The 24355-nt window shown below is 34.0% G+C and overlaps 1 protein-coding gene across 1 annotated transcript in view; it reads right to left on the bottom strand.

The window, feature by feature from the left end:
• Positions 1-24355, bottom strand: part of WDR27 (WD repeat domain 27) — a 123321-nt gene that overhangs the window by 80127 nt on the left and 18839 nt on the right. Inside the window, exons 15-21 of the mRNA XM_054196162.1 lie at positions 23487-23590; positions 20496-20585; positions 14519-14640; positions 13791-13924; positions 7588-7685; positions 7163-7284; positions 3410-3507 (exon numbers count right to left, since the gene is read on the bottom strand). Of these exons, the coding sequence (XP_054052137.1) occupies positions 3410-3507; positions 7163-7284; positions 7588-7685; positions 13791-13924; positions 14519-14640; positions 20496-20585; positions 23487-23590 (768 nt within the window). The remainder of the gene's footprint in view (positions 1-3409; positions 3508-7162; positions 7285-7587; positions 7686-13790; positions 13925-14518; positions 14641-20495; positions 20586-23486; positions 23591-24355) is intronic.

Genomic DNA, 24355 nt, shown 5'->3' with positions numbered 1-24355 from the left:
AGATTCCTGACTTCAGAAAGAGTTGTGATGTCTCTAAATTGCATTCAACAGAGAGACAGCAGAATGAGGTAGAATGGTAAAGTTTCTTGTGTTTTACGGACAACTAGGAGTCTACAGTGTTTCATCATTAAGAACACTTAAACTCCTTCAAAAAATGTAAGCATGCATCAGCCTTTGTACCTCCTGATCATTAAATACTTGTCTGACACTTTCTTGGTCATCCTGAAGCTGGTAACTGTATTGTTCTTCTCATTCTGATTCCCATTGCACCTCAGTCTAACTCCTATGTTCACTGCTTCCACCTTGGATCCGAGAGAAAGTATTTTTACTTATTCTCCAAGTAGCCATTCTTTTAGACAAGATAGAATTAAATTGCTCTTCACAATGTATTGGAAGTTGGTCAAAGGTCAGAACCTTACCATGATGCATGTATTCACAAAGCCTCATAGTTTATTATCCAAACCTGGAAGAAGAGTAGCCAGAGTTAGTTCTTCTTCCAGAAAGATTTATTCTCCTTGGTTCTTTATTTGTAAGTCTGGTTTGTAGATTTTCTGGAGCTTTTCTTAGCTACAGTTACAAATGAGGAGAATGCAGGAGAAGTACAAAAATATTCAGAATCTTCAGATGAAACTTTACAAATCCATGCATTTCAAAGCAAATGAAGAAAGAGTCTGAGTAAATCCAAAAGTCACTAGCAGTGTCCAAGATTCCCTCATTTATTGGCAAGATGATCTGGCTGTGTGAGGTTGGCTGACAACATCAGAAAGTTAAAATGCCTTTTCTTGTGCCACCTTCAGAGGAACCCATAAGACTTTCTGGCACTCTCTGAAGCAATCTTGGAATGCCTCCAGATCATCAATAGTGAAACAGACAGACAGATTCACAGCTTTATCTAGTAAGGATGATGAAAATGCAAGTGGCAAAATACTCTCATCAACTTCGAGAACAAAAGTAAAGATAAATTAAAAGAATTTTCACTGGGAAAAATGTAGTTTGATAATACAGACTGAATGGAAAAATTCTTGTGGAACTCAGAGAAAGAAAAATAAATCAGTATATTCAAAAACCTATAAAGCTGCAGGCCAGGATAACCTCTCTGAAGATTTACTCTAAGCAAAGATCAAAAATGAACCTGAGCATTCTGCTATGATACACCAGTCAATTATAAGAAAAGGAACGCATGTCAGAATAATAATAAAAAAAAGAACCATCATCAAAGAAAATGAATAAAAGATATAACTGAGAGTCCCAGAAAAATTGTGCAGAGTTACTCTGAAAATTGTTTCCCATGCTTTCAACTGCAGCTTTCAAGAGGACCATGCTGGAGGGTTTTTTTCCTAATTAATTAGAATGTCATACTTTACAGTATTATTAAATAAAGTAACAATGGATAGAACTCAACAAGGGTAACAAGCAGATTAAACAAAAAAGTTTTCACTGTAGATGTCTAGGGCAAATATTTAGAATAAAAACAACAAACCATAAAGTTGAGATCTTGCAGTTAGTGTTACTACTCACAATACTGCAAAGAGTATAAATGAGAAGGTGGACTTACCTTTGCTATATTTCAAGAACACTGGACAAAGATTTCACTAAACAAACCCTATTCTGGCAAACCCAAAGCAGAAATAGAGAGAGGTCATTCCAGAGGGACCATTCAAAACACAGTAATGGCTGATGCACCAACTTTACAAATCAACAACTTTAAGAGATTAAAGGTACTGGCCCATCATAAGATTGTTTAGGAACTAATCTCTCCTGTAAGCACCCAACAGCGCAAGGGATGGACTGGATTTGATTGGACAAGACCTATGAACAAAAAAAAACAGCAAAAGTTTTCAGTCTGTGTAACTGTATAGTAGACCTAACACTTCAGTGGAGACTTGTTCCAAGTTCAGATAGAGTTTTCCAAACTCAGCCATTTCAAATTTATTTATGTGAAAAACACCTGGTGAACACATTAGGAAAAAGTGAACAGATTTCTTCCTTATGAGAACTCAAGAATAGATTTTAAAATACAGAAGACTCAATCTCTGGTATGAGCAAAGAGAGAATTTAATTTTTAAAAACAGGATTTTTTTCCCCTAAATTCTACTAGCAAGTGAAAAATAATGATATATTTTCTTTATTTCTTCTCCACAGCAGTTACTAATATTGATCACTGTGTCATGTGTAACAAATACATATACATAGTACCTAAGAAGCACCCTTAAAATATGTGTCAATAAGGACTTGAATTACTTTTTTGAAGTTTGGCTAATAGAACTCAGTGGCCTCTAGAATACAACTACTTTGCCAAATTAAATATAGAGCAAGAACATACATAAATTATTCCCCTCTTCCCAAGACATATTCATTTAATTGATTGCCCAGATTTTACACTTTAACTATTTTACCATTCACCTGCTCTACTTACATTAGTATTTAGAAACACAGAGACAGATAAGTGATCTGTGAAAAGCTTTCTACTTTTTCATTACTCCTCAGCAACACAGTTTGAGCAGCTTATTAGAAAAACATAAGAAGGTAACAGATTCCAACCTAGTAGTCTCTAGTTTCATTACTTTCTGACATTGAGTGCAGGTAATACAGCAATGGTTTTGGCAAGAACATACATGCCCCCTATAGGTTTAATGTATTCTTACCACAGAAAGATGGGAAAAAATGAAAGGATCATTAAGCATTTCCTAAATAGCAAATTCAGTACCAAAAAAGTTATATTACATCTTTCAATAAATCTATGTTTACATACACACAAAGAAAATATGAAATTATTCTTTAAAACTTACATATCCTCCCTGTCTAAACTTCTTTTATTTTAAACATAATTCTTTTATCATGCACAGAGGTTGCCACAAGTATTTCCTCTCTTGAGCAACGTTCCCTCCCTGACACTCTCTCCCTTTGTCCCACAGATTTTTCAAGTACAACACAAAGTGTTTTAGAAGAAGTGTAGCATTTTTATTTTAAGTTTATGATATTACTCAAATTTATAGCACTACATACATGATTTGTAATAATGTTACAATTACATTTGATTTTAAAAGCTGGATCATAAATTTTACCTACGTTAGCAGTTATGACATGCTGGTTTGGAAATACCATTAGCATTCAGTTCAATATACTGTTTTATATATACAATTAGATCTACAAAGGTAGGTAAGACACGTGTGATAAATCTTGACCATTTAGTGGCTTCCACATAGCTAACTACAACTGAGGAACCAGCATTTTTTTTGGTCTCTTAAAATTAGTAAATTCCAATTAGCCTTTAATTTTCATTTTTAAAGGCCTGACTGTAGATCTTATTCCACATCCAAATTTCTACTGGTATATCACAACAAGTATGAAAATTCTGAATAAAGGTAAAGCATGGCTTTTTATTCCAAGGTACTTAATTCAGCCTTACCTCAATGTTCTTAAATCCCACAGTTTGATGCCATCACCAGCAGCTGTGGTCATGAAAAGATTGTAAGCTTCGGGTTGCTGAGCACTGAATGATGACCCCTGTAAAATATGAAATACATTTCAGATAACTATTCTCACACTGCTAAATATTTATAGAATCATAGAATATGATTTAAAAATAGGAAGTCTTTCTAAGTCTGTTACTTCATTTAATTTAAAGATTTTTAGAATCATTCTTTGTACTAAAGCAGAAGTCCCAGCCTTCTGCGAGTAAGCTTTACTGATGCCTGCATCCTTTTCCTCCCTCATGGCCATTACCTTCCCAAACCTAGTTTCTTCCAGTCCTTGTATCTGTCTCCTCTGGACCCTTGCAAGAGACTGAGGTTCAAGGAGGTGAGAAGGGAGGACATAATCAGGGAAAAGGACTTCTAGGAAAAGCAGTAATCTACATGGTCATGGACGACTGGAACAGTATGGGGCAGGAGGGGAGGATTCTACTAGAGTACAGAATTAAGTAAGAGGAGGAGGAGAAAGGAAAGAGGTTATAGGAGGTGGAGAAGTGAAGACTCACAGCTGCAGAAACAGAGCACCTCTAATGATATAGAGAGATACAGCCTAGCTTCAACCAGTGAAATAGGTTTGGAGATGTAAACTGGTCAAGTGGCACAGGATCAGAGGAACAGGCTTCAGCCACAGATTGGTTATTCTGGAGCTCCAGCAGACTGTCAGGAAGCTTGAGGCAGTAGAGTCATCACAGAGATTGCAAATGAGAAAGGGAGAAGAGTGACACAATAGAAGACAAGCTGGAAGGCCCATCTCGTTGTTGCCACTGTTCTTGTCTCCAGGGAAGAGGGAGAAGAGTCAGTAAGAATGGGCAGAACCACCACCAGATTCACACCTCACCTGAAAAGAAGGACCAGTGCAGCAATTTGCTAGCCTACAATAGCAAACACTCCATGTACTTATTCTATATATGTACACTGTATGAATACATACTCTATGTTCACCTGCAATATTTCACAAAGTGTTAACAAGAACAGAGATTACCTTCCATAATTCAAGGTGCAGATAAGGGACAAGTTTTCATTAACTGTACTGACATCTGTAGAGAGGTTGCGGAATTAATATCTCAGGCAAGGATACGGTCTGATTTTACAACCTAATTACAGTCAGGAATATTCAAAACATTCCTACTAAAGAAAGATAAGCTGTGGCAAGTAATGATTCAGTAGGGTGGTTTATCATCTTCAACATACCATTACTGGATCAAGGCTTCATCACACTGATAACTGCCACTGCAACAAGGGATCTGTTATACTCTACTAAACGTAAAGTGATGATTCTGAGCACCTATGGTCATTAGAGTACTGGGGGAGGGAGCTGGGGGGGGGGAGTGGTCGCAGGAGCTGTACTCAATGATTTTAGCAGATTTCAACAGGAACAACTATAAATAATTCTACTCTGGCTTCATCATAATTACTGCATGTTTTGATAAGCAAAACAAACATTTCTTGATTCTTGAGAGACAGAAGACATCTACATTAATTTTATTTAATAGGCCACAGAGAGACATTTTCAAAATAACACAAGAGAGTAAGGTGACCAGTTCTTAGATTCAGCTGTTATTTAAATGTTTGAATGTCCCTCTGAACATTTCCCTATAGCACATTCTAAATTTCTGTAGTGTCATGCACATTATCTGTACCTTTACAGAAACACTGATTTAGAAGCAACTTATACGCATATACAAGTAATATGACAAGTTTATTCAATTTTCACTCCCAGTCTATGTTTCTTGATTAACACAGTCATAGCAATACTTATTATCATCTTCTAAATATATTTTCAAAGGACTAAAATTCTAAAAGGAAACAGGAATTACAGACACCCATTAAAATGGGTGTCACACTCCATGATCTTCTAAGAGATATACTTTATAACAGTCAGTGCAGCCAAATCTTCCATATCTATATATTAATTCTTTTTGCAATATTTCCTGCGAAACTGTTCTGGAGGAAGATTCAGAATACTGTTCTATTATACATCAGACAATGTCTGCTGCGAAGAGAACATATTGCAAGTGATATAATAAGCTTAAATCAAGTACACTGCAGGTTGAGATAAATTTCACATATTGACAATTCTTACAAACAATCTCTAGAACTGACCAAAAGAACAATTTAAAAATCAAAGTCATTACATTGCAAATTATATATACTTGCTTACAGCTGCTGATGTCCAAACCCAGAAATAATAGAATGTCATGCTGTTCACCTATGTTTCTAGAATATATTATGTATTTAATAATTTGCTAACAGGTTTCTCCTACACTTAAACAGAACATATCCTGCTTAGTGTTTTGCAAGACCTTCCAAATAGATTTTATTTATTTATTTATTTAAAGAACAAATCTCCTGATCGTCCCCACTTACTACTGTCCAGATAGCATCGTGAAGCAGTCTTGGAATATGGGAACTGATTTGCATGAACCTAAACCAGAAAATGCACTTCAAGAATATATATATTGCAATCACTAATGAGCATTCAGTCCTCAAGATGAGACTAAGGCTAGTCCAAAGGAAAGCCTTCATAAATTTTGTTATGTAGGTACTGGATCTGCAGTATCAACTGTTTCACTCCGCAGCTTTGTTTCTATTGCACTACCCCTCATCACTAGCTAAACCTTGGATTCCAATGTGTTCTGTACTTTAAACAGGATTTAATTTACACACAGCATTCTGCATATTTTTATAAGTCTATAAAATATTTTAGCATATTATCTTAATGTAATTGCACTGAGTTATATTTACTCTAATACAGCTTTAAACTATACACCTGTAACAAAGTAGCTGATGTGTAATTTTCCTATTGATTTATCTAAAATATTAATTTTATATAACTGAAAAAATGGAGAACCTTGATCTATAATTTTCCCCCAAAATGATCAATTTTGCTATACTACATACCTCTAGTTTTTTTCCCCAAGTGAACAGCTGCCCACAGCTTTAAATTTTTTCTTGATTAAATAACCTGAAGCCACTAAGCTGACCAAGCAAAAAGAAAAGCCAGAACTTTAAGCCTATATGTGTTACAAATAGTACTGAAATAGTTTGCACTATTTTAAGTATTTTACCAGATCACATCTCTCAGGAAAACCCACAAAGAGTTATACAAAAGTAGTAATAAGAAATTGTTTTAAACCCACAGAAGCAAGGACTTTCCAACTGGAAATGAAGAACCATACTCAACCAAACCCAACACAGTGGGCATTCCAGCATGTATGGTATCATAAGACTTCCGAACATTCAAATCAATCTTCAAGTAAAAAAAAAACAGATGATGCATGAGGGGGTTTAAATAATTTATTCTATTGCAGTACTGAGTGATTTTTTTTAGTTGCTGTTTCTGAAGTATCAGAATAAATCAGACAGGTTCAGATTCAACTTTAGGAGAGAACAGTTACATAAGGAAAAGTTCTTGCTGAACTACAGTATTACAGTCTGGCACAAGTAAGGTAAAGGGTAATATACGCTTCCCCGATAGCAAGCTTGTTTAGTTGTTCTGACTGCTCCCTGCTTTCCACTAGAGAAAATACGAGATCTGGGTGCCTTTATCACACAGACTTATGACCTTGCCTATCCTTTCCAACATATTGAAAACTCTATTGATTACTATCAATTATATTTTTAGCCTCCAATTTCTTTGTTGGTGGAGCTGTACTGGTACTACAAATAAAATTCAATAAAGCATATACCTTATTTTGGCAGATCTGATAGACTGATCTAGTATGAGCTTCTGGTATCACTGCTGTGCTGCAGCCTGCATTGAGGTCAAAAACTTCCAGTGCTCGGTTGCTGCCAGCTGTAAGCACAATATCTGTACAGTTCTCTGTGTTAAAGTTAAACTGATCTAAAGGAATAAAAACATATAGATAGACAAAAAGAAAGATAAATAGGTATCAAGACTCGGTTCCATTAAGTGCTCTATGAGCAGCATCAAAAATCTTGCAGTACTAAAAAGTTTATGTCCACGGCTGAAGTTCAATATCGCAAAAAATACAACATTTTTAGTCCAATAGAAAAAGAGTAATAAAGAATCAAATGCTAATTACTTTAACCAGTTATTTCTATGTAATTAAGTCCAAAGAACAATAAAGAAAATAAGAAATACAAAGGATACAAGAGTAGAAATCATTTACTGCTGAAAGGCTGGTAATCTCCATTGTTGAAGCCATGGGAAATTTCTGTACCAATTTGCAAACACTTCTCTGTTTGTATCTGCAAAAAATATCAAATGAATGCTAGTGTTAGCGAAATAAATTATGATCTGTGGCCACCAGTAAACTCCCATTGGAATCACAAAGCAAACCAAAATGCTTTCTTTCATTATTAAATATTAAAGCCACAGAACTTTTGACTCATTACTGAACTCTATTAAAAAACTTGGTAACAAAACTCATTTGGAAGAAAAGAAACATGTATTTGTAAGATAGATTTTTCCACCAACATGAAATACTAAAATAATCCTGTATGTATATTGAAAATGTCGAGTACCTATGATCAAAAAACAGAAATACCAGTACTTTCCATATAGCACTTCATGTGCTGATTATAGGGTCAATAAGAAAGAAAATGTGGAGAAACCAGTGAGGAAAGAATAATTTCTACTTAGGTGGGAACAGAACAAGGGGCTGATCACACACTATCAAAGAAATTTGGCTTCCCAACATACAGTGGACTACTCAAGGTCCTGTGGGATATCTGCCAGCTCCATGCAGATGTTGCAGACATGCTGAGTCCTCTAAAATGACTTCAGATTTATTTATATCACACAAGGCAAAACTGTGTTGTGATTTAGTCTGACTAGATTCTTTCCGTTTACTGAAATATATCAGCACCGCCAACATGGATCTGATCTTAAATCCACCAAAGTCAACAGAAAACATTCCTCCATGGATATGGATATGCTGGGTAAGAAGAGTATGACTTCCATAGAAGAAGTCACCTAAGGAATATAAACAGAGTTGTTAATAACTGTACTGGGTCTGGTTGGGGTGCAGTTAATTTTCTTCATAGTAGCTTGTATAGTGCTGTTTTACATTTGTGAATGAAACAGTGTTGATAACACACCAGGGTTTTATCTTACCTGTTTATCTATCTGTTATGGCTGAACAGTGTCTGCATAGCATTAAGATATCCTCTCTTTCTCACTGTGCCACCAGGGTGAATAGGCTGGGGGAGTGCGAGAGGTCAGATGGAGACACAGCCACGACCACTTACATGAATTATCCAAAGTGATATTCCATAATGTATAATACCAAGCTCAGCAATAAAACTGCGGGGGAGGGTTTTTTTTTTAAAGTAGCCATCGCTTAGAGACTGGCTGAGCATTGGTCTGCTGGTGGAAGCTAGTGAGTGACTACTTTTGTATCGCTTGGGGTTTTTTTTCTTCGCTTGTTAAACAGTCTTTATCTCATCCCATGAGTTTTCCTCACCTTTGCCCTTCCAACTCTCACCCCCATGCCACTGGGGGAGAGCGAGTGAGCAACTGTGTGGGGGCTTAGCTGCCAGCAAAGTTCAATGTACCTCAATAACTCAAAATTTCTACATAATATTCTAAAAGCAGGCACTTCTATGCAGTAAAATAATTCCAATGTAACTGTTATACTTCCCTTTTTGCATGTCTGTCTAAAGACAATACAAAAGTTCACATGTGACACACTTGTAGGAATAATTACTGTTTCTTTCCGACAATGCTAAAAGTTTGCAGAACAGATCATTTGACAAAAGCAATACATTTATCAGCTGGATCATTTCAAAAGAAAAATGGTTAATGATTTGCTTTTGCCTTTCTTTGTCACTCTTAAACAATGATCTGCTGAGCTTTTCCAGGTAGACATTAGAGCTACCTCAGCGGTGATGGTGAAGCAGAAGGTAAACTGAAGTATTTTGCAATTTAATCCAAGATCCATTTGTGGATTCCGGAAGTATTTTATTCAATTAAACTACAAGAATAAACTGTTCTAGACTTCAGGAACAACTGATTTATCTCCATTTTGGGGTAAAGATATCCAAGCTAACTTTAAACAAGCTGAACAATCTAATGAAGGCAGCATGAAGCTTCCTCTGGTCTAATTTACCCTGCTAGAAGAGGCTTAATGAAACAGATTGCTCCCAAATGCAAGAACAATTGTTTTGAATTAGCTGAAGTATCTCTCTTCTACAGTACAATCTGCTACATAGCTAAACACATGACAGGGTGTTTCCCAGATGGTAGAATTTCACCTAGAAAGCAAATCTTCAACCAACAGTAAACTGAGATTTGTCAAGTACAAGTTAGGAGAAAACTGAACCAACGTAACAAAGGCAAAAAAAAAAAAAAAAAAAAAGAAGAAAATAAAAGAGGAACTTTACTATATTTAAGACCTTATATTTTTTGGACACAATGCATTTGCCACATGTCCTATAGACATTCAAGTCAAAGTGCAAGTCAACTAGAATTCAGCCAGGCATTGTGGACACACTCAGCTAGAGACTGTACGTTAGTTCTTGCCTTTGAGAGATTACAGTTTATATAACAATTTGGGTTACCTTTTTATTGCTTTACTAATACCTCCATAAACTAAGAATTAACAGGCAATGCAGAAGGTAGGTAATCAGGTTGTTGAAGAAAGGTATTACATAATTCAAACAGACACAAGACAAAAGCTTAAATGCCTCTCACTTGTAATATACAAGAACAGACTTTGAGAGTAAAACTGTATGTTGAAACATAAGCAAAAGTGCAAAACCTACATCTTAACATAATTTCCTGTTTGCTATAGAAGAGATTGTTCTATATCTTACAAAGGGCTTGTTCTTGAGGAATTAATCAGATTAATTAATCCAGTAAAGGCCAGAAGGTGTTGTAATGTTTATCAAGATAAACATGTGAAGAGCACACAAAGGAAAAGTTTTAAAGTTGTAATATCTAATCAGTAAGGCGTGTTTAACAAAATAACCGTGCTTTTGTCTGCAGAAAAACAACAGATTTTTGTGAATATAACACGGGTTACTTTGTAAGTAAGAAGAAGAAGATAATAACAAATAAGATAAGAAATCTTCGAAAGGAAAGAAAAGATTTTTATTTTCCTATCAGAAGCAAGTTCCGAAAACAAGATTATATACAACTAGATCAAGAACTCTATCTCAGATCTGACCACTTTCCATGGATAAATTTGACAGTCTGTCATTAGCAAAGATAATTCCTTTGTTGCAGGATTTCCAATAGGAACACACTGTCACAAACAGTTGTGAGGTTGTTTTCAGCTATTACAAAATGCTACAAGCCCGAGAAAATGATGCACAGATAAAGACCAAGAGTGTGAAGTGAATATAAGCAAAATTCCATCGCATAAGTCAACTGGACAGGCTACTGTAGCATAAGTGCACCCTAAATTTGTCTAAATTAGACCAACACCTCCTCAAGCCACAGTAAGGCTTGTTGATAGAGGCAAAGAAATGGATGAACAGTATCTCCTTACTACGTTTTTTCCAGGTCTCCAATTCTATGAACAGCACATAATCTCAGCTGACAATCCTAGAGATCAGGTATCCAAATAAAGTCATATTTGTTTGATATACTCAAAACTACAATTCCATCCTCCTTTAATGTCTTCAATCGTTATAACTCTGACAACAGTGTAAGTGACCAGCCTCTGTCATCTCTTATATCCCACATACTTGGTATATAAGATAGATCCCAAGTATACATCTTGGGGTAAGGTATGGGCATGTAATAATTTTTGGGGCATACATTTACAATATATAGTTATTTCCCGCAGAATGGTATATCTTCAGAAATAAAATATAAAACCAGATTTTAAGATACAAACACTTCCTGCAAAGATTGAGAGACTGATGTGTCCTTCACTGAAAGCGTTTTTCAGGGTACAGTAGAAATATTTTGATGACACACAAAAAAACTTCAATGCATGGAAGTGTGTTACTATGCTAAAACCAGAAGATGAATAGGCACCTAAATAAAACTCCCAAAAACCCCCAAAACCAGCTTGATGTGGATCTGACTTTTAAAATTTCAAGGAACATGGCTACACATGACAAAGTCGAAAGTAATTGACAGACCACAATCATCATCAGTATAACAGATCATAAGGTTTCAGGCTATTAAAAACATATTTATATGCACTGTAAAAAATTATCTTCAAACAGTAGTCCCATTATACCTTTCCAGACACAGCCTGGAGTTCAGTAAAGTAAGAAAACCAGTTACATGAAAAGGAAAAGAATCACTTCATCTTCTGGAATGCTTAGAATTCATCATAACTGAAAAATATTCTCTCTTACACTACAGAGGAGAGTGGATGTCATTCACTGACCCGACGTAATGAATCTTAGGCATAAGAAAAGATAAACATGGAAAAATTAAAAGCATTTAGAGATGGTTGCTGTTAGAATGTTGTTATGAGTTATGTACTTCTCATCTAGTTTCCATTCTCAAAGGAACCAAGCTGCTGGATCAGGTCTGTGCAACCCATTTACTTAAGAAGTTGAACATTAACTTTCCAGAAGTACCTGAAATGAACACTCTCTTATGTATCATTAGCATGCTAAGTTTTAAACCCACTTACCATGGCTTTTGCTTTATCCATCTATAATATGTCCTGGTATAGTTTCTCATTTCATCAGAGTAGATATTTTATCATTACTTCCCTTACTGTATGTATGATTACTACAACCAGCTATAAATATAAAGGCTTTAAAATGCATTGTTTCTGTTACTGGAACACAATTTTATCCTGTTAAACTCATTTCAAATTGCTCATGCTGATATTTAAAACAATACATAAAACCATAAAAGTGAGGTAACAACTCATAGATGTTTTGTTCAGCTCAAATTCTTACGTGACTTAAAAGTAATTAAGAATTAAAAAAAATAAACTGAGAAGCAAATCGTTACACTTCATATCAGTATGCACAACTGCTGATGAGAGTGGAAATTCAATAGTTAGCAATTTTGGAAAAGGTAAATACATTTTTTTAGGTTGTGAATCATTTTGAGACTAATCATAGAAGCAGAAGTCAGGAGATCTCTATTCTGTTCCCAGAACTGCAATAAATCTCCTCTATGGCATTTGTAAATTAGGATATATTTAAATAAGCCAATAAGGAATATAACATTTTTTTTTCTTATTTCCACTTCTCAGTTTCACCTTTAAAACAGAATCACTATTTAACCATTTAATTAAGTTGCTGTGATGCTTAGTTAAGACTTACAAGGAGCTCTTTGGAAACTCTGCACATAGAAACAGTGATATGATTTCTCATTGTACCTTCTTCACCCCTGAAATGCGAAATGCAGTAGCAATCTATTAGTTAGCCAGACTGCATTGCCACATCCTTCTAATTAAGGGTATAAAGCGTGCTTTGGGGTTAGATCGAGCACCTTTTTGAATCAGTTCTATGCAAGCATTCTTCCAAATTTGACTCAGAAGGCAGGATTAAAGAGTTGTGAGAAACAAAAGGCGTGATGCAGTATTCCATAAAAGAAAGAAATGCTGGGAAATGAACTCAAAATATAAAGTCATAATATCAGACAAAGAAAAATATATCTTCAAGAGTTTTTTAAATGCTATTACATCTAAACATATACATATATACATTCATATATATATATTATAATAAAGTTTTATATACACAAATTCTGCTGGAAACCAGCAAAATAAAATGAAGAGCAGAGAAACTTAGTAAAAGGATACAGGGACAGTTTTAGCTCTAATTATAAACTAAAAGAACAGAAAAGGTATATCAGACACTTAATAAAAGAATTGATTCCACATCAGAAGGAAGGATGCCTAACAATGAAGAAATATAGGGACAAAATAGGATAATAAGAAAAGTAATTAGGTACAATAAAAAAGTTGGAAAGTCAGTGGCAATTATGAGAGTGATCTACTTCTACTTGACAGAGAAGGAAGAAAACAGGCACAGCATGTTGGAGCCTCTGAAAGGAAAAGTACATAGAAATATTCCCATGAGAGAAAGAATTGCAACAGCTTCTCAAATGTAATTTTATACATTAATTCACACTAAGATGTAACCAGGCAGAAGGTAAAGCTCAGAATGTCCCAAATGGTAACAGTAATAGTAAAACTGTATTTGCACCAGATAAGGTATGCACTATAAAAAATTATTTGACATTTCAATTATTTTTCTATTATGCCAGAACCGAAATATTTTTACAATTAGTTTTTACTATTTGTTCAATTTTTTTCTTCTGTTAATATTCTTGCCCTCTACCCCATACCGCCTCACAACCCAAAAAATCTCAGATCAAACAGTACAAGTACTTTCACTGGACTATTAATGAGAAATTTTACTCACCGTTTGAGGTCATCCTTGGTTGTGTCTAGATGGAAACTTAATAGATGAAATTCAGATCCACAACACAGCAATATAAATGCATCTATAAAATAAAACTGCGCAAAGCGTACAGTCTTAAGGAACTTCTCTTTGCCCTAAAATACAAAGTAAATTATTAAGAACGCATTTGAAGACACTGAATATTTTTTGTCTGAAATTCCTGGTGTTAAAGCATAGTCTCCTTGGTATCCTAACCATAACGCAGGAGGTTAATCTACTACATAGTGGCCCTTCCTACTTTTCACATCTGTTAAACTCAAACTAAAGTCTTAGTTCCACTTAAAGTAGTTGTCAGTAAAGCTTATAGTATTTCTAGTCAGTTGAATCTAATACAATCTGTCTTCATACTCTAAACTTACATTTGAATGGGGGAGTAATTATACAGGCAAGCAGAACTGAGACAATGAAAATAGAATACACAGAGCAGACAATAAAACCAAAACTTTCAGACATGCCTGCTAGTTTTGTCTACCAAGACTGGATATTTTCTTTTCATAAATTGTCATGATAAAAGCCCATTTTGAAGTCAACGGAGGTCACCCAGATCATAGTATCAGTTTGAATCACCACCACTCAGTAGCTCTGAAAATCAGGCCATATGTTCCTTCTACAGAGCTGCTAAAATAGAAGTAGGTAAAAATGCAAAACACCATCCTCTGTGAACCAAACTGACAAGAGTTTATAATTACCAGAATTAAGGCAGGTTCATTCTTGCAGACTGACCAGACCCTTAAAGTTCTGTCTTCTGATGCAGAAACTAACCACTTCTTGTCGTGACTCCAGCCAACAGAGTTAACTGCACCATCATGACCTAATAAAAATCATAATGGAAATATCATAAAGCTTATTTCTTGCATTTATACATTTCTCTAGAGTTAATACTATTTTTTAATATAATTATACACAATATTAAAGCAAATTTTAAATAGTGGCTTCAAATGCTTGGATTAAAACTGGTAACAGTAAACCAGTTACTGATTTTTTCTTCCACCAAAAACTATAGAAAAATGCCTCATTAATAATTAAGATTCACTAAATTAAATAAGGTTAGAGAAATACCAAGTTATTCTACCTGAAATCTCATACGCATTTGTATGACATTGCATCTGTTGCTGTAAGGGAGTTTGTAAGAAAATGTTATAACAAATATACAAGACACATTTATCTTTTACAGACATTCACATTCTAAAAGAATAAAAACTAGTATCTAAATTTTCTTCAGCTTTTGTCAATTCAGATTTGACTCAACTAGAACTATAAAATAGTTCTAAACAAATATATAACAAAGAAACAAACTTCCTTTAAGTAAACAACAAAAACACATTCACAGCACTTTACTGTCACAGTAATATTAAAAAATTCTATCTCCACACCAAACTGAATCGGAAGCACAGAAGTGGTTATAAGGTTGTTGTTAAAAGTAAGTCTTTCTGCTAAGTTGTATTTCTGATCTTTTTCATTAAATACTGACTGTCTCAGAGCGAAGTGCTGAATTGGATCAAAATTATTCCAAATTGTGGCAAAAAACTCCACAGAAAATAGAAGTTTGACAATCAGCTCCTAATGTTTCTAAGGTCTGGAAACAATGTCTTCTGATGGACAGAGGTCCAAACATTAGTCTGAAGAAGACTAAACCAAAGAGGGATATTGAGGCAATAGAATGAAGAAAACAACCATCACTGACAACATGGCTACCAAATATTTCAAAGTGCAGCTGGGATGGTGAAGGTCCAGAGCCCTGTGACTTGCTACTGTACCCAAGTGGCAAAATAGGATGGTCATCATGCAAGACCACAGCTCTCTGCATCTGATTGTTAGCCAGTATTCGGCTCACGGAGAGGTCCAAAACCTGGCATCTAGCCCAGTGTTGATGAACATGTCCTGTTTCACTCTGACTAATAAGCTGTCCTGAGTGTTTCATTCTAGATGGCTTCATCTCTGCTCATCTCTAACAACAGAGGGTTGAAAGTCCAGAAAACCTGAAGTTGCCACACTGGAGCTTTTAAAGACTGGTTTATTTTTTGTCATGGGCCTGCAAGAAATGTACTGGTGCAGGAAGATTCATCCCAGAGAAAAATCCTGAATCCCAGGATGGTTACTCCAGCATTGAAGGCCTTCAAGATCTGAGTCAGGCTTCATATGAACTTCATTTTGGATGCTTAACTTCAAGTGCTTAGAAACTGATTTTACAGAGCTGCAAAGTGGCATATATTCTAGAAGAAGACAATGTAATTGATTAGATGCTGCTTTAAAAGGAAGGAAGGCAAGGCTAATGAGATCCAGAAGGATTTTATCACATAATGCAATAAAGGAACTCACCATAGCTATGGCAAATAAGTACTTATTGTAGAAGTCCCAGCAACAGAACACCTGACTTTGACGAAGTTCAGTGTGTTAAAACACAAAATATAAGCAGGTACAAAAGAATGACCAATCTAATTTATCTACAGATGATGACAATTCTGACCCTAGTTTTTGAAAGTTATTGGAAGAGCATTTTCAAGAAATATCCTTGAAATTCAATTTAAGAAAAGATACAGTGTTACTCAAAAAAATCTGAGTATTATATTAGAATGAAATTTTATATTAAACATGATCCAGAAAACACTTAAGACCTTGCAAATAGTTGCAATATTTTATTTTATCCATTGGGCTTTTATTACTGAGCTAGCTGTTTTTTGTAAAAACACAATGAACGTTGCACTACAGCAGCTTCTGCAAGACCGTCTCATTAGATTAAAAAAATGTAACTACCTGTTTAAAAATCATAGTTTAAAGTATTATCATCTCCAGTTAATAGAAACAGACTTTCCAGTTTGGTGTCACACAGTTAAAAACAAATTGGAAAACGACAAGGAAAGAACTTCAAAAGCCAGAAACATCATCCAGAAGCTAAAATTATTAATTTGATCTAAAATTATATTGAAGGTGATCAAAAAGGTCAAAACAGAAGAAAATATGTCAAACAAAATTAACAAACTTTGGCCCGCATTATTCTAATTTTACCAGATGAAGTCTGATGAATTTCACCTATACTTAAAAAATTCAAAGTTCTTATGCTGCCCTCTTGTGCACATTCTCTCTTTAGTCAACTGAAGTTTTATATAAAAAAAAAAATTGACTGCTTTAAATTACAGAAAGGCTAATCAAGTTATCTCAGCAATTACAATCTTCTTCGATAACCTATATCTATAAAAAGGCTTCTAAACAAGATATTTTAATTCTCAGTTACCAAAGACCTGTAGAATTTTCACCAGAAAACTGCATAGGTACTGGATAAGTATATATGTAATTACTACACTTATTTTATTCTCAGCACAAAGATTTATTTGCAGGCTTTGGTTTTGTAAAACCATTTGGAATCCTTGAATTATCTGCATTAAAGAAAACAAAAACAACTTACCAGAATACACAAAACAGTTTTCCAAAGTGGTAAGGAACATGAGAAACTTTAGGAAAATCTGAGGTTTGGAAAATTGGAAGAACCATGCAAAAAGCGTAAGAATCTCTGCATTCCAGATCCCCCAATCCCAAAGCACAGTGAAGGAGATGCCAGCTGGCTTGCAAGAGGCCAGTAAGCTTCAAAACAGGCATTACTCAGGGTTCCCCAGTCCTGAAGCACATTGAGAAGTTTTGAAAAATACTTCTTCAAAGAGGCCCTGCTGGCTGTAACTCTTTTAAAGCTGGCCAATATTACCTGCACTTCACTACAGGACACAGACACCTGAAGAGCCAACACTGAAGAGGAATGCAGAACTACTTAAAAGTGTAACTGAGCACTTCAGGGAACAAAAACGAATAAATTAGGCTTATAGCAAAATAGCTGTTGTTATACCACTCCTCTCTGATGGTGCATTATAAAAATAAGATTTTTGATAATCAGCTATATTCAGATGTTAATGCTGCCTTGAAATTTTTTAACAGAAGAGATATCATTGCCATTTCTTGAAAAAGGAAAGTTTTACGTTACCATTGATTGCAGCTCTGAATAAAAGCAATGCTTCATGGGTTTTAATGAAAATACTTTTATTATGACACTTCAAAACCAAAGGCATTTAAAGTAGAAAATAAATAGGTGATTTCATGATAATCTGAACTGTACAGAAGAACTACATGAATGAAATAAGCACGTAACTGATGGTTTATGGTTCCTACTCCCCTATAGTACAGTATCTGACAATTTCACATTTATGTTCCTTTCGAAAAGAACTACCTGCACAAGTTGCATTCTTATGTTACCTGAAGGGCGTGAAGTAGAACGTGGTTTACACTACTTTTCAGACTGTGCATCATAAAAAAAGACATAGAATAAAGAACAAAAGGTACCAGTGAAATAAATTAGACAGTAGAGCAAAACCTAAGAAAACGAATAGAACAAAGCCAATTGTCAGAAGAAGAATTTAGTAATAAATCAAAAAAATTTTCAAGCAAGAAAAAGAACTAGTACTTGACACCTTAACTACTGTAACCAGAAAAAGCTTCTCTGTAGTATCATGAAGTTTGTTGCAGGTTACTCTTCTCATCACAGTAAATTAGCCTGCATTTGCAGACTACTGCAGTATTTTAGGGAGCTCTGAATGTTGAATTAGCACAGGAATTTGAATTCTGTATGTTAAGCAACACATCTTAAAATACATCTTATAAAATCATAATATTTAATTTTACTTCATAGAAAAACAAAGCCTTTTGTTAATGTGTCAAAACCTAAATACTGTTTCCTTCATGATTTACAGAGTAACATAAACGATTTTCTTTCAAATTTAGAAACCTCTAAATTCTAAACTTTTTTCCCCTGCTTTCAATGAATTTTTTTCTTATTAAAATCTATGTTTTCTTTTATTGCCTGTATCAAACCATTCCTTTGATATTATTTAGTATGTAGCAAATATATGGCAGTATGGCTGCAACAAAGTCAATGAAATTCGTATCTTCTCCTCAGAGGAAACAAAGATAAAACCCAGCTATTACCAGTCCAAAATCAATGAAGCCTGCATAAAAACAAACTCCAGTGAAAAAAACATCCAAAAAAGAGTATTTCACAGGATTCAAATGTCACTTTCTGCAGCACATAATCTCTATATACATTGAAGTAAAAACAGCCTAACTTCTTGATAGTGGTTCACATAAAGAGAAGCTGGATTTGTGATGCAAAAGACAAACTGCAAAGAACAGCTACAGAACACATACTGTACAATGATCATTTATAGCCTCATGGAATAATTTTGCAATATTTGTGTGCTACTTTATGTTCAGCTTAGCCCTGCTATCAAAAAAAAAAAAGGCTTTAAAGTTCCTGAAAATCATTTACATCTTACCCTCTTCCAATTACTTAAGAAAGATGTCTTAATAATCTGAAGAAACACTGAATTCCCTGAGAACAAATTTGTTAAACTACTGTGTAACAAATACTGTAGCAGTACTGTATCATTATTTTTACAGATGTTTGTAACAAGTACAGGAAGGAAATACAGAACTTTTATCTCTTTTGGTTAATTACATTTTTAGAAATCCTGACCTTCTAAAACAATGTTTAATATATTCCAGAAACATGGTGTCCCTTTGGACAAAATCACTGCTTTTATTCCAGTGCTACCTAAAGAACAAACCTATGACAATAATACATCAATAAAACCTCAAGACACTATTCCTCCCTGCAGTTTATGTAACTTGCACTATGCATTTGCTCAAATTAGTCAGTGATACATGAAGCAAATTTTTTTTAAAGTTTATGAACTTGCTATTGTGTAAAAAAAAAGACCTCACTACCCTGCCCACAAGGCATATTTTCATCAGTTTTCTCACAAAGAGAAAAATATCAATAATGTTACCTCCATTAGTTGTCACAGTGCCACAGTTGCTTCCACAAAATAAAATGAAAATTACTCAAAAAACCCCCCAGTTTTCAGAGATCAGTTATCAGAGATTTTTACTTAGAAATAATTTTCTACTTAATAATAACTTAAAATAGTCTACTTTTATACTTGCTAAGGCCTGCTAGTAAATAACAGTCCTCTTCCATTATGAAGTTCCACAGTAAATCAGTCCTGCTATATGAATTTTAAATCATAACATTTACTACTATTACAAATTTAACAGATAAATAGTTCTTATAGAAATTTAGAATTCTTTTTTTTAAGGCTCATTTGCAATTTTAAGTAATGCACATATGTTTGCACATGCAAACATTTTTGCAGATATGGATTTCTCCATAGGAATAGTCCCTTTTTTGTTAAATAGTTGTTCTTTAAAAGTCTGGAGCTACAAACCAAACACATTTGTTGCCAAGTCATTGCAGTCAATTTTTTAGTTAATAATCTGTTACAATATATTACTGCAATATACATATGCATTGTCATTATAGTATATTGTCTTTATTGTTTCTATTTCACTATCGTAATATACATATGCAATGCAGATTGCAATATATATCATGATACACTACTATTTACCTCCCAGAAAACTGAGAAATGGGAAAACCTGGTAGGCAGTTTAATTCCATAACAAAAATTAACCAACCAGAGAAATAACTCTACATTTTGAATCAGCAGTATTCCCTCTCACCCATTCTTCTCAAGGTGATGAAATCGGAATCTTTTAATTACTATGCTATTTCAGGTTAAAATCAATTATGTACTATTTCTTTCATAATTTAATTCATAAATTTACCTGCAAAAACATTATATGTATTGGTGAGGTTGGAATTGAATATCAGTACAGCCTTGTCAGCCAGGCCACAAGCCAGCATCTCTCCATCCCCTGTAAAGAAGAGCGTCTAATGATTTATATTTGAAAGCAACAAGGACCTAATATGCTGTTTCTTTTAATCATAAAAATCACACATGTCACTACAACAAAACACACACCAAAAATTCATATTTTCTATGTATTTTGTATGAACATCACAAACTCATATGGCAAAATTTGGTATGAATTTTTACACAACTAATTTCTTGTCCTGATATATTCTCAAAACAGTTATTCATCACAAGGTAGAAATTAACTTTTCACAAAAATAGTGCTACAAAATTTAAGTGCAGAATTTTTTAGCAGTCATTTAAATCTATTTCCTTACACTAATTTTTTTATATTTTCTTATTAAAGTTATATCATCTTTTCTTATATATTAGAATGAAAAGCACATATTAGTCATTCTGGATCACTTCTCAAAGACGATGAATTTCCTTCATAAGGTACTCCTAAAAACTATCCAAGTTCATTCAGATTGTTCATTTACATTAGTAATCAGTGAGGGGCACACAGTGACAAGATAGACTCCCTTAATGTCTACATAATGGCAGTGATTCGTGAAATCTAACTGTTTGCTCAAAAACTTTTCCTGAAAAAATTAAAAGTAAAAAGAGCAGATAAATGAACGAATGGGAAAAAATAAGACATGGTGGAGCAAGAGAAGATAGCAGTGAAAGTAAGGAAATGAAGCGCAGAATTCAAATCAGTGCTACTAGGTTCACTGTGAAAAGTATTTTTAAAAAGGTACCACCTGAACACCCCCTTTATACACCTCCTGAGCATGTTTACAAAGGGAGAGGAAATTAAAGTCATGCTTGACTCACCAACATTAGACATTGCTATCCATTGTCCAAGAACCATCTACATTGCAGGTTCAGAATACTATGTTCCACAACACATCTTTTTCCCACATTATGGCAATATAAACAGATAAGAGATCCATATTTCTAATCTCTGAGAGTCATCTGCTATAAGCTACTTTTAAGTGGGACACACAATGGGGTACACGTATATGCTAAGAAGAGGCATTCCAGAAACTTTTTTCATTACCAGTTAAATGCACCAGTATACTAAACTGGCAAAGAACTACTTTATGAAAATATTTTTCATTTTATCTGAAAAGCAATATTTCCGTCGACTTTTTCTCCAGGTACTAGTAATTGCACATACTGGATAATGCTGTTAAATATTTTCATCACAAAAATAAGATAAGTAGTCCTGGACAAAATATTCCAAAAAATGCATGCCCCACAAACTCAAAAGTATGAAGTCTTTGAGGTAAAGGGTGGTGCTCTTCTGCAGATTTCCCCCACTTTTCCTAAAGTTTTGACAGTATGGATTTTCAGCATGAGAGCTACTTGGTAAGTATATCTGGTCAGTGATATAAAGTAAGACATACATACATAATTAACAATACATAAACCTTCTTGTGCATACAGAAAGAGAGAAAATAATTTTGCATAGAATTTTGGAGGCTTGTTTAATGGAACATCATCTCAAATCCTGAAGAAAACTGTTTTCTAACAGATCCACAAGTTATAACTCATAACACTTCCAATACTACAAAAGGATGTTTGATAAATCTAAGGTGTGCATTAACTTAGTAATGCAACTTTAAAACCTCTTAAGTTTTACTTAAGTTTTCTATTTAATTTTCTTTCAACTATGTTTAAAGATGCACATAATATTAATTATTGTAATTCATACTTCACAAAGATCACTTGAAATACTGCTCCAAGCTTCAATTCCAAGTTGCAAATTTGCAACCCAAAAGATAGTGTAAAGCTAGGAACCATCTGGTCAACACAGACTACAACAATAACAGAACACCCTTTAAAACCTTACAATAACATGATTTTTTTACTCCAAGAAAAAAAATCTCTGCAAGTTTTGCTAAACCTTGTTTTGCTAAATTGTGGTTGCTTAAGCCCGTGTGTGCATGCGTGTGTGTGCGAGAGACAGAGATAAAGATAGAAACAGAGAAAGATGTTCCTTCTTCTGTGTAAGTAGAAGAGGATTTGTACTTAAAATGTATTATCGAAACTATAGCAAAGCTTTTCTTTGCTAAAAAAGAACATTTAGTTTTAAGTGCACATAACATTCCTAGAAATAAGCTCTCTGCAACCATTTTCTTTCAGTAGCCATGAAAATAATTTCTTCCCGTTCTCTAGGGAACACGGAGATGGCTGGAATATATTTTAGAAAAGTTACTGATTGTGTCTAATTCCTTTTATTTCTGGAAGATGAAAGTTGTGCTTGTCCCCAAAATATTTATAAAGATATACATTTTAAAATACTTTGGAAGTATTGTGGTTTGCAGAGTGTACATTGACATAATTATATACTTGCTAATACATTTGACTGGTAATCTAAGTTGTTTCTGTATATTTATATGGATTGGAAATGACTAAACCTATTACAAGACTCACTTCTCCAAAGCCATGAAGCATTTCTTCAGGTTATATGGAAGAATTCTTTTTATATATTTTAATATATAAAGTGGAATAATCTTTACATAAGAAATAGGAGTATTTTGATTATTTTTAAACAGAACTTCAGCTTTTAATACACCCTAATGACACTAAGTAAATGTCTCAGAAAATAAATTCCTTAGTGAAAGACTACTGATTAGACTACTAATATTCAAGTTCTAGTGGGAAAGTCATACAATAAATCCAAAAGGATAGAAGATGTAAAATCAGAGAAGAATTAGAATCCTTTTGCATACGTGTTAGCAGCTTGCATGGTTTTGCAAGTTAAAAAATTATGATCAAACATATATGATATTGCCAGAAAGTTTTCTGGGAATTTACCTAGTAAATACCCGGTCTTAATAAAGCATGTCACACAAATTTTGGTTTTCTTTCTGCACAGTGATGCAACAGTACATTTTATAAAGCCTGTACATACCAGAATACTCAATGCAACAAATTGGGGTTGGTTTACATGTAACAGATATCTCTTTCTCATATTTGACTGGAGGATAGCTTTCCAATGGATATTCTTTATTTTTTCTTCAAAGAAGGAAAAAAGAGAAAGAGAGGAAAAATATTAAGATATTTAAGCCCATGATACATTTTCATTGCAATTATGAAATACATGTGCTTTGGGAGCTATTCTAAACATCTTTATATAAATATTTCCTGGAAAACTTATGCTAAATCCAAAATAAGAGGCAGAATGAATTTTAAATTGTCATACCTAAATTACTCCTATCACCAACCGTTATGAATTCATAAGATCAAGAGTTAATATGGACTTGTACATATAAATGAAACTTAAGTTGCATACCTATCTAATAAAAATATTTAAAGAATGCAAACTCTACCTTGTTGTGGCAATATGCGGTATGAAAAATATCTCTGTATGTAAAAATAAGAATTACACTGATAACCTATTTAACAAGATACAAAAAAAAAGACAAAACTTGAAGTACTAAGTAGCTTAATCTATCATAAAATAGCGCAAACCAATCTAGAAATTATCTGAAGTGCTCATCTGAAGGCTTGCCTATGTGTGCAAGGATTACAAAAATTTAGTCTTGAGCTATTAATTGTTTACAAAATGGTTTTATAAAAAGAGAAAAATGATGGATTTAATCATTCTTAAATTTTATGTTTGTACTTCATAGAACAAAGACTCTACATAATAATAATAATGAGAAAAAAATGTGTGTAAAATACCGCACCAAGAAACATGAAAGTGCCAGCTCTAAAAAAACATTAATTCTTTGTGTCCACAGTGATGATGAATCCACTGTCCAATAGTACTGTTATGCA

This window comes from Rissa tridactyla, chromosome 3 (genome assembly GCF_028500815.1).
Source record: "Rissa tridactyla isolate bRisTri1 chromosome 3, bRisTri1.patW.cur.20221130, whole genome shotgun sequence".
Taxonomy (NCBI): Eukaryota; Metazoa; Chordata; class Aves; order Charadriiformes; family Laridae; genus Rissa; species Rissa tridactyla.
The sequence above is the reverse complement of the archived record's forward strand: the minus strand, read 5'-3'. Positions and strand labels throughout refer to the sequence as shown.